Source organism: Corvus hawaiiensis, chromosome 22 (genome assembly GCF_020740725.1).
Source record: "Corvus hawaiiensis isolate bCorHaw1 chromosome 22, bCorHaw1.pri.cur, whole genome shotgun sequence".
In the NCBI taxonomy this organism is placed as follows: Eukaryota; Metazoa; Chordata; class Aves; order Passeriformes; family Corvidae; genus Corvus; species Corvus hawaiiensis.
Genome location: NC_063234.1, coordinates 8,215,978 through 8,224,559, shown reverse-complemented (window position 1 = coordinate 8,224,559; position 8,582 = coordinate 8,215,978). Strand labels below are relative to the sequence as shown.

General features: G+C 64.1%; 1 protein-coding gene across 3 annotated transcripts; it reads left to right on the top strand.

Moving 5' to 3' along the window:
- Positions 1-368: 368 nt before the first annotated feature.
- Positions 369-6,790, top strand: SH2D5 (SH2 domain containing 5). Of its 3 annotated transcripts, none has more exons than XM_048326266.1 (10): positions 369-998; positions 2,147-2,369; positions 2,534-2,614; positions 2,730-2,804; positions 3,263-3,406; positions 3,496-3,705; positions 4,970-5,132; positions 5,228-5,330; positions 5,432-5,591; positions 6,453-6,790. In XM_048326266.1, the coding sequence occupies exons 2-10, from the start codon at positions 2,286-2,288 to the stop codon at positions 6,654-6,656; spliced, it is 1,224 nt and encodes a 407-aa protein (XP_048182223.1). In that variant the 5' UTR covers positions 369-998; positions 2,147-2,285; the 3' UTR covers positions 6,657-6,790. The 3 variants fall into 3 exon arrangements, with proteins under 3 accessions (XP_048182223.1, XP_048182225.1, XP_048182224.1); XM_048326268.1 differs by lacking the exon at positions 369-998 and adding an exon at positions 1,192-1,670; XM_048326267.1 differs by lacking the exon at positions 369-998 and having other exon boundaries at positions 1,677-2,369.
- The last annotated feature ends 1,792 nt before the right edge of the window (positions 6,791-8,582 follow it).

Genomic DNA, 8,582 nt, shown 5'->3' with positions numbered 1-8,582 from the left:
TGCCTTCTGGGGGGTTTGTGCAGGCTCTGCCACTCGCTCTTCTCCAGTCTCCGCTTCCTGGCCAGACTGGGCTCCGTTTTGTTGTCTCTTCAGCCCCATCTGTCCTATTTCTTTTTCCTTTTTTTCCACGGTTTCTCCAGTATCAATTGATCCTGCCATCGCAGCTCATGGTGTCTCGAAGCAGCTGGCGGTGACCCAAGGCTTCAGTGCTACTGGTCTTCAATGCTGAGGCCTTTTCCTCACACCCTCAGGATTGCTGGGGCACGAGACAGGAATTTTTGGATGCACGACCGAGGGTTAGACCCCAGCTCCTTCCCAAACTGCTGCTTTCCCATTCCAGGAGCCAAGCTCATCCCTGGGGCTGGGGGCAGCTTCGCTCTGGCTGGCCCGGAGGGTGTGAGGGAGGCTCTGGGTTACGTGGTTGCTCTGCAGTGAGGCCAGAGCCACCCCTCTTCATTCTTTTTTCCAGCAAAAGCAGGCAGCAGTGGGGAAAACCCCACTGGGCATGTAGAAATTGGGGTGAAAAGGGTCTGAGCATCAGGGCAGGGGGTGGCGAGCGAGCAACCACGTGTGTACGTGTCAGGGTTAGAAATCGCTGCTCTGCCGGGCACGCCAGAGGAGACGGGAAAAGACGCAGAGAAAATCAGTTGCCGCCGCGTTTTCCAAAATCCCGAGCGAGCGTTCCTGCTCGCCGTCGCTTCCAAGAAACGGAGAGAACCGAGGAGGAAAATTGCGGTGATTCATCGCGGGCAGATCGGAGGCAGGAAATGGGAGTTTGCTGCCTGCCCCGTGCCCGGCGTGGGCTCGGTGGGCTCGGGCTCGCCGGGGCCTGGCTGGCGGCGAGGGCCTGACACCCACGGGTCGAGCATCCCTGCGCCGCGGCCGGAGCTGCCGGGGGAGCCACCGGCGAGGGAAAAACAACCGGCGGAGGCCGAGAGCAGGAGCAGCGGGAATTTTTCACCTGCGTTTCTCCGGAGCCATCCAAGCGAGAGCTGCCCGTGAGCCGGGGGGGTCCAGCGGGATGGGAGTCCCAGGGGATGCTTAGTGTCTGGTGTCACACACCACCTAAATTTTGGGGGTCAGCATCCCTCCCTTGGGGACCCCCAGGGTGGCCGGTGGGCTGGGGGCTCCATTGAGAAATGAAGCGTGGGAAAAGGGGGGCGGGGCTTGGGGGCTGCCTGTCCGCGGATTGGCTGGGGGAGGGGGGAGACCCCCCAAATTGTGCCGGGAAGGAGAGGGGCCAACCTGCGCTTGTGACGGGGAGACGGCACCGCAGGGACCCTCCCCCCACCATTCGGATGCGCCTGGGGCAGCCGGACCCCCCCCCCCTCCCCCTCCTTTTCACGCGTTTGCACCCAGGCGGCTGCGGCGGGGCCTCTGTGACACGAGTTGCGCCGGTCTCAGCCCGGCCGAGGGCTGTGGAGCACGAGCCCCCTTTGGGTGGCTGGAGAAGGGCCCGGTGCACTCCTCCGTGGCTGCTCTGCACCAAAAAGCACCCCAAAACCTGCTGCCCCCTGGAGAGCCGCGGGGGTCTCAGTGCTGCGTGGCCCGCAGGAAGTGGGAGGGAGCACGGGAGGGGGAGGGGGGGGACCCCAAACCTTGGGGGGACCCCAAAACCTTGCTGGAGTTCGGGATGTGGGACTGCATGCACCTCGCTTGGGGTCCAGAGTGTATGTTCTGCATGCAGGGATTGCTTAGGTTTCATTTGGGGGGTGGAATGTGGACATTGCATCCCTCACGTTTGGGGTGGGGATTTGGGGACCCTCACATCACCGTCGGGATCAGGACGTGGGGGACTGCCTGCATGCTGCTTGGAATGGGGGCATGGGACCCTCGAATGGAGCTCAGGAAGAGAAGATGACCCTCACGCACCCCTTTTGTTGGGGTTGGGAGACAGGGACCTTTGCCTTGGGGTCGGGGTCAGGTTGTGGGGAGCCCTGCATGGCACCTGGGCTCACAGGGGGACCCTCGTGTTGGGTCTGAGATACAGGGACCCTTTTATTGCGGCCGGGACCTGGGGATATCTGCATTGGCGTCAGGACTTGGGGAGCTCCGCGCAGGGACCGCAGCACCTCCCCAGGGCTCAGCGGGCTGGAAACAGGGGGACAGTGGGGGCAGGTTGTGTCTGTCCCCTCCCTCCTCGCAGGGACAGTGCCCGGGGGCAGGACCAGGCTCCCCCTGCTTGCTCCAGCACCACCACCCTGGAGGGCTCCGGATAACCCAGATGTGGCATCGGAGTTGCTTAACCCCATCCTGACCCAGCCTTCACCCTAAACCCCGCTGCCATGAAGAAGAAGCCGGGCAATGGGCGGGGGCCGGACCCTGCGGCCCCCCAGCAGCGAGCCCGGAGCGTCACCAAGCCAGCAGAGGTGACTTACCCATGGGCGGGGTGGGGGATGGACACCCCGAGATGAGATTTGGGTGCTGCTGCACCCTCACGACTCCCCAAACCATCATCTCAGCGTGGGCCGGTTTCCCTGGGGGAGCATCGTGGGAGGCTGCTGCTGACACGGGTGGGTTTTTGCCCGTCCAGTATGTGGGATCATTCACAGTGGAGGAGCTGGACCTGCAGCAGCGAGCGGGGAGGTTGGAGGAGCAGCTGCGGACGCTGAAGGTCGGGATCTATCTACCACTGCTCCCCTCGCTGGGAAACACAGGGGACCCCAAATAATCGGGGCACCCACAGGGGCCACAGCCCAGACCCCCCAGTGCCACATCTCCCCCGACAGGACTGTCCCAGGAGGAGGTCGGTGGTGCTGAGGTTCAGCTTGCAGGGGCTGAAGGTCTACGGTGCTGATGGGGAGGTAGGGGGCTGGGGGGGTCAAGGGGGATGGGGTGCTGGGGATCAGGGAGGCTGAGTAGGGGGGTCAGGAGTGTTGCAGGGGTGTTGGGAGGGTCAGGGGAGCTGGGGAGGGAAGTCAGGGATGCCGGGAGGGGTCAGGGGTGTTGGGGGGGCAGATGGGGGGTCAAGGGTGCTGCGGAGAAGGGTGGGGGTCTGCGAAGAGGAGTCAGGGTTGCTGGGGTTGGCAGGTCACGGGTGCTGGGGAGGGGGGTCAGGAGTGCTGGGAGGAGAGGTCAGAGGTGCTGAGGGGGTCAGGGGTGCTGGGGAGCTGTCAGTGTTCTGCTGGAAAGGTGCTTTGTAGGGCTGCACCTCTCTGAGCATTGCTTTTCTCTTGAAAAGCTGCTTTGTGTGTGCAAATAGGGGTGACCCTGGGGGGGGCAGGGGTGCTGGGTGCCCCTGACCCCCCTCCCGGTCCTGCAGACGCTGCTGATGGCACACGCGCTGCGCCGGATCCTGTACAGCACCTGGAGGCTCCCCGACCGCCAGTTCGCCTTCGTGGCCCGCAACCCCCACAGTCCCCCCAGCACCCTCTTCTGCCACCTCTTCGTGGGGCTCCCGGGAGAGGTGGTGGCCCAAACCCCCCCCGCACCCCCAAAACACCATAATTATTATTATTTTTAATATTTGCACGCAGCGTCTTTCTCCTCCCGCAGGTCCAGACCCTGCACCTCTTGCTCTGCCGCTCTTTCCAGGTCTGCTACCTCCTGGCGCACCCCGAGGAGCAGGCAGGCGAGGGGGAGCTCCCGGGGCCGGGGGTGCTGCGGGAGCCCCTCAACCCCGAGGAGGTGTCACGGAACGTCAACGCCCTCGTGTCCTTCCGGCGCCTGCCCGCGCCCGCCGGCCTCGGCCCGCTGGGCACCGGGGTAGGTGCCCCTGCCCTGCCCTGCCCTGCCCTGCCCTGCCCCGGCGGCTGCTCCTTCGCACTTCTGCGGGCACGGTGCTCTCACACCTGGGATTTCCACACGGTGTTTCCTTGCTCGGCACCTTGCAGGAGTGCTTTGGCACAGTGCGTCTGTGCACGGGGTCTCGCCTGCCTTTTCTTGCACGGCCTTTCCTTCGCACAGAATATTCTGAGCTGGAAAGGATCCACAAGGATCATCCAGCTCCTGGTCTTGCACAGGACAGCCCCGTCTCTTTCACAGCAGTCTGTGTATGGTGCTTTTAGCAGAGGGGTTTTTTGCGCGGTCTTCTCCCAGGCAGCTCTTGCACGGCCTTCTCTCGCGTTTTGTGCAGCACATTGTCACACCACGCATTATTACCTGGTGTCTTGCATGGTGTTCCCTTGCATTTCCTCTCTGTGCAGCCTTTCTTTGCACAGTGGTGTGTGCACAGTGCTTTGCACAGCCTTTTCTCACACGGTATTTTGAGGGTCGCGTTTTGCAGGGCCCACCCTGCACAGCCCATGCCCACACGCTGCTTTGCACAGCCTGTTTTAAATGGCCTTTCCTTGAGAGCCTTTTCCTGCCTGGCATTTGGCATCGGGCAATTTGCACAGCAATTCTTTTGCACAGCGATTTTGCAGGAGGTTTTACAGTGCGTTTTTTTCCTTGGCATTATTGCACAGCATTTTCTTTTTCATATGTTTCTGAAAAACTTTTTTTACACAGCACTATTCCTTATAACTTTTTTACATGGCACTTTTTGCAGTGGTTTGCATGGCTGTTTTGGTGTGGCATTTCTTGCAGGGTATTTTTACACAGTGGGTTTTCTTCTTTTTGCCCTGTGTTTTTGCACAGCATGGTGATTTTTTCGCATGGGATTTTTCCATTGTGTTTTTCATGGCATTTCTTCTGCACATCATATTTTGCATGGTGTTTTTTTTCATGGCATTTTCTACACTGCATTTTTTGCAGGGTGATTTTTTTGCACGATGTTTTTTGCATGACATTTTGCACAGCATTTTTTGCACTGCATTTTCCCCACGGTGTTTTGCACAACTTTTTTTTTTTTTTTTTTTTTTTTTTCCCCCACACTGCTCTCTTCTGGGTTTTTTTGCGTGGTGTTTTGCACAGCTTTTTTGCTGTTGCATACTTTGGACAGCATTTTTCCGTGTGGTGTTTCACGTGACATTCCCCACGGGAATGGCCAGAGCCCCCAGACCCCTCTCACGGCCTGTCCATCCCCCAGGACCGGCGGCCAGAGGCGGAAGGCAGAGCCTGGCGCCCGGGGAATCCCTACTGCTCGCCGGTGCTGGTGCGCAAGAAAGCCATTCGGAGCAAAGTGCTGCGCTCGGGAGCCTACCGGGACTGCGGGGGCGAGGGACAGCTCCACCAGCACCCCCGCGACGCTGGTGAGTGCCGGGGGGGAAACTGAGGCACGGGGACACACACAGCCCCAGTACCACGGGGGTTTGGCGGCGAAGAGGGGCTTAACGGGCTCCCGCAGCGGCGGCGGGATGGGAGAGCAAAGGGACGAGGAGTTTGGCCTTCCTGCCCGAAAACGAGAGCGTCCTGGCCGAGAGCGTGTGGGCCTTCGCCGGCATCGCCAGGTGAGTGCGCGAGCACCTGATCCTCGGCACGGCCAGCCCTGCGCCCACCGCCGGCCCCGGCCCCACCGCCGGCCCCGGCCCCACCGCCGCCTCGTCCCCAGGGACGCCGGGGTCGCGCTGCTGCGGCGGGACGTGCCCGGCGCCTTCCTCCTGCGCCCCGAGCCCGGGCTGCCCAAGCGCTGGTGCCTGTGGGTGCGGGCGCCCTGCGGCGTCGTGTCCTACGGCCTCGCCAGGACACACCAGGGCCGGTTCTGCGTGGAGGTGAGTCCGGGGCTGCTGGTGAGGGGGTGTCCGTGCATGAGGGCAGGGGGCGTTCGCTTCGGGGCTGCACCTGGGTAAGCGCATGGGATGTGTCTGCGCGTGGGTGTGAGTGCATTTGGCTCATCTGTGCGTGCCTGCACTGGTGTGCTGTGCCTTGGTGCATGGGTGCATGTATAACTGCATTTGGTGTGCCCATGCATGGATGCACTGGTGTGTACATGCATTTACTTGATGTTCTGTGTGTGCTTGGACCACCCATGCGTGGGTGCACCGGGGCTGTAAGTGCATTTGTGCCTTGATGCACTGGTGTGTGCATGCACTTGATGCACCGTGCTGGTGGTGTGCTTGTGCATGGCTGCACTGGTGCCTTGGCGCAGGGATGGGCTCAGGTGTACGGGTGTGGGTGCGCACAGGGGTGTCAGTGCGCGGGGACATCGATTCACAGGGGCCTCGGGGCACAGGTGCATCTGGGCGTGGCACACAGGTACCCCCGGGTGTGGGTGCATCCACACTTCGTTGTATAAACGCACCTGAATTTTGGGTGCACTAACGCACAGATAGCGATGCACAAGTGCACTGGTCAGGGTGCCTTTGATCTGTGGGTGTGCAGACACACGGTGCCCCAGCGCCACACGCAGAGGTGTGCACGGGTGTGTTGGACTCACGTGTTCACCTGTGCCCTGGTGCGTGGGTGCCTCGGCTCCGTGGGTACCTGCTGCACCAGGGGTGTGTGTGGTGCGTGGGTGTGCTGGCACGCGGGCACGCAGAGATTTGCTGCGCGGGCACACTCAGTTCAGGGGTGCGTGGGCACAGCCTGCACGGGGGGCTCACCTCTCCCTCTCCCCTCTCTCCCGACGGCAGCACTCCAACACCGAGTTCGCCAGCGTGGCCGCCCTCCTGGCCCACTACTCCGGGACACGGGGAGGCTGCTTCTGCCGCCTGGCCCCCGGCCGACGCAACCCCGGCTATGAGGAGCGGGACCCCGGTGGCGGGGCCAGCGCCGGGGCGGGGGAGGCCGCCTGGGCCCCCGCCGCCCCCATCGGGGTGCAGCACGAGCGGGGGTAGCCCCGGCCCCGCTCCCCGAGCACGGCTGTCCCCCAGCACCCCCGAGCTTTAACTCGCTGCCGCCTGCCTTATCCCCCCCCGCTGCCGCGGGCTGTCTGGCGCCTCCCGCAATAAATGGCTCTCGTGCATCCGGAGCGGGGCTCTGCTGGCTGCTCACACCCACCCCACGGCGTGACACGCCGCACACCTGTGTGCTCACACGCGTGTGCCCGCACTCTCGGGCCCAGGCGCCCCAGGAACTCGCACTCACGCACTGCTGCAGGGGTGCGCTCACGCGAGGCTGCGCAGCCCCGTGCTCGCCCCCTCGTGCACGAGCAGGGCTCGCACCCGCGCACGGCACAGCGGGGCAGCGCTGCCATCGCCGTCACGCGCTCGCGCCCCCACGCACCTGTGCTCCCACGCATGCGCGCGCCCGTGCCCTCGCGCGCCCCTCCTTGCACACCTGTCCTCGCGCACCCCTACTTGCACACGTGCGCGCGCCCCACCTTGCACACGTGCGCGCGCCCCCCCTTGCACACCTGCCCTCGCGCGCCCCCCCTTGCACACCTGTCCTCGCGCACCCCTACTTGCACACCTGTCCTCGCGCGCCCCCCCTTGCACACCTGTCCTCGCGCACCCCTACTTGCACACCTGTCCTCGCGCGCCCCACCTTGCACACGTGTGCGCGCCCCTCCTTGCACACCTGCCCTCGCGCGCCCCCCCTTGCACACCTGCCCTCGCGCACCCCTACTTGCACACCTGCCCTCGCGCGCCCCCCCTTGCACACCTGCCCTCGCGCGCCCCCCCTTGCACACCTGCCCTCGCGTGCCCCTGCTTGCACACCTGTCCTCGCGCACCCCTACTTGCACACCTGCCCTCGCGCGCCCCACCTTGCACACGTGTGCGCGCCCCACCTTGCACACCTGCCCTCGCGCGCCCCCCCTTGCACACCTGCCCTCGCGCGCCCCACCTTGCACACGTGCGCGCGCCCCCCCTTGCACACGTGCCCTCGCGCGCCCCTGCTTGCACACGTGTGCGCGCGCGCCCTCGCCCGCCCGCGCCAGTCACGTGACACCGCGGGCGGGGCCTCTCTCCCGGTGCGGCCCCGGTCTCTGCGGCGATCGCGTGCGCTCACTCGCGCATGCGCGGGGCCGCCGCCGCCCTCAGCCCTCCCGGCCCCTCGGGGCTCTCTGCTCGCCCTCCGGCCAGCGCGGCACCGGCAGGGTTACCTCAGGTTTTCCCTTGCTCAGTCCCCCTTGGGCGTGTCTCGGCTCCCAAAAGTTACCTAAGGGTTTCTTGCCCTTGGGTTTCCCGCCCTCAGCTTCCCCTCAGGTTTCCTCTCTGCCATAATTCCCCCTGAGACTTGTTCCCAACTTCCCTCTTTTCCTCTGTCCCTCCCCAGCTCTTTCCTTCTGTACTTTCCCCTTCTCCCCCAGCCTCCCTGGCTCGGGGGTCCTTCCCCTGCGTCCCCCAGTGAGGGATGAGTGCTTCCCCCCCAAAATGGGTGCAGACCCCCAGGGTTAGGCGTGCACCAGCCCCTTCCCAGCCCCCGGTGCCGCCCAGTCCCGCCGAGTGAGACCGTGTGGGGCAGATCCGGGCGTGTGGGGCTGGTCTCGATGGGTGCGGTGACCTGGGGGAGAAGGGGGAATTCTGACCCCGATGTGTGGGACTGACCCCGGTGTGTGTGGGGCTGACCCCGGTGTGTGGGGCTGACCCCGGTGTGTGTGTGACTGACCCCGGTGTGTGTGTGACTGACCCCGGTGTGTGTGACTGACCCCGTGTGTGTGTGGGGCTGACCCCGGTGTGTGTGTGACTGACCCCGGTGTGTGTGACTGACCCCGGTGTGTGTGTGACTGACCCCGTGTGTGTGACTGACCCCGGTGTGTGGGGCTGACCCCGGTGTGTGTGGGGCTGACCCCGGTGTGTGTGGGGCTGACCCCCGTGTGT

Bases quoted from the DNA above. Each gene is read 5' to 3' on its own strand.
- SH2D5 (XM_048326266.1), top strand. From the start codon at position 2,286: ATGAAGAAGAAGCCGGGCAATGGGCGGGGGCCGGACCCTGCGGCCCCC. The intron at 5,133-5,227 runs GTGAGTGCCGGG...GGGCTCCCGCAG, and splicing joins CCAGCACCCCCGCGACGCTG to CGGCGGCGGGATGGGAGAGC. The intron at 5,592-6,452 runs GTGAGTCCGGGG...TCCCGACGGCAG, and splicing joins AGGGCCGGTTCTGCGTGGAG to CACTCCAACACCGAGTTCGC.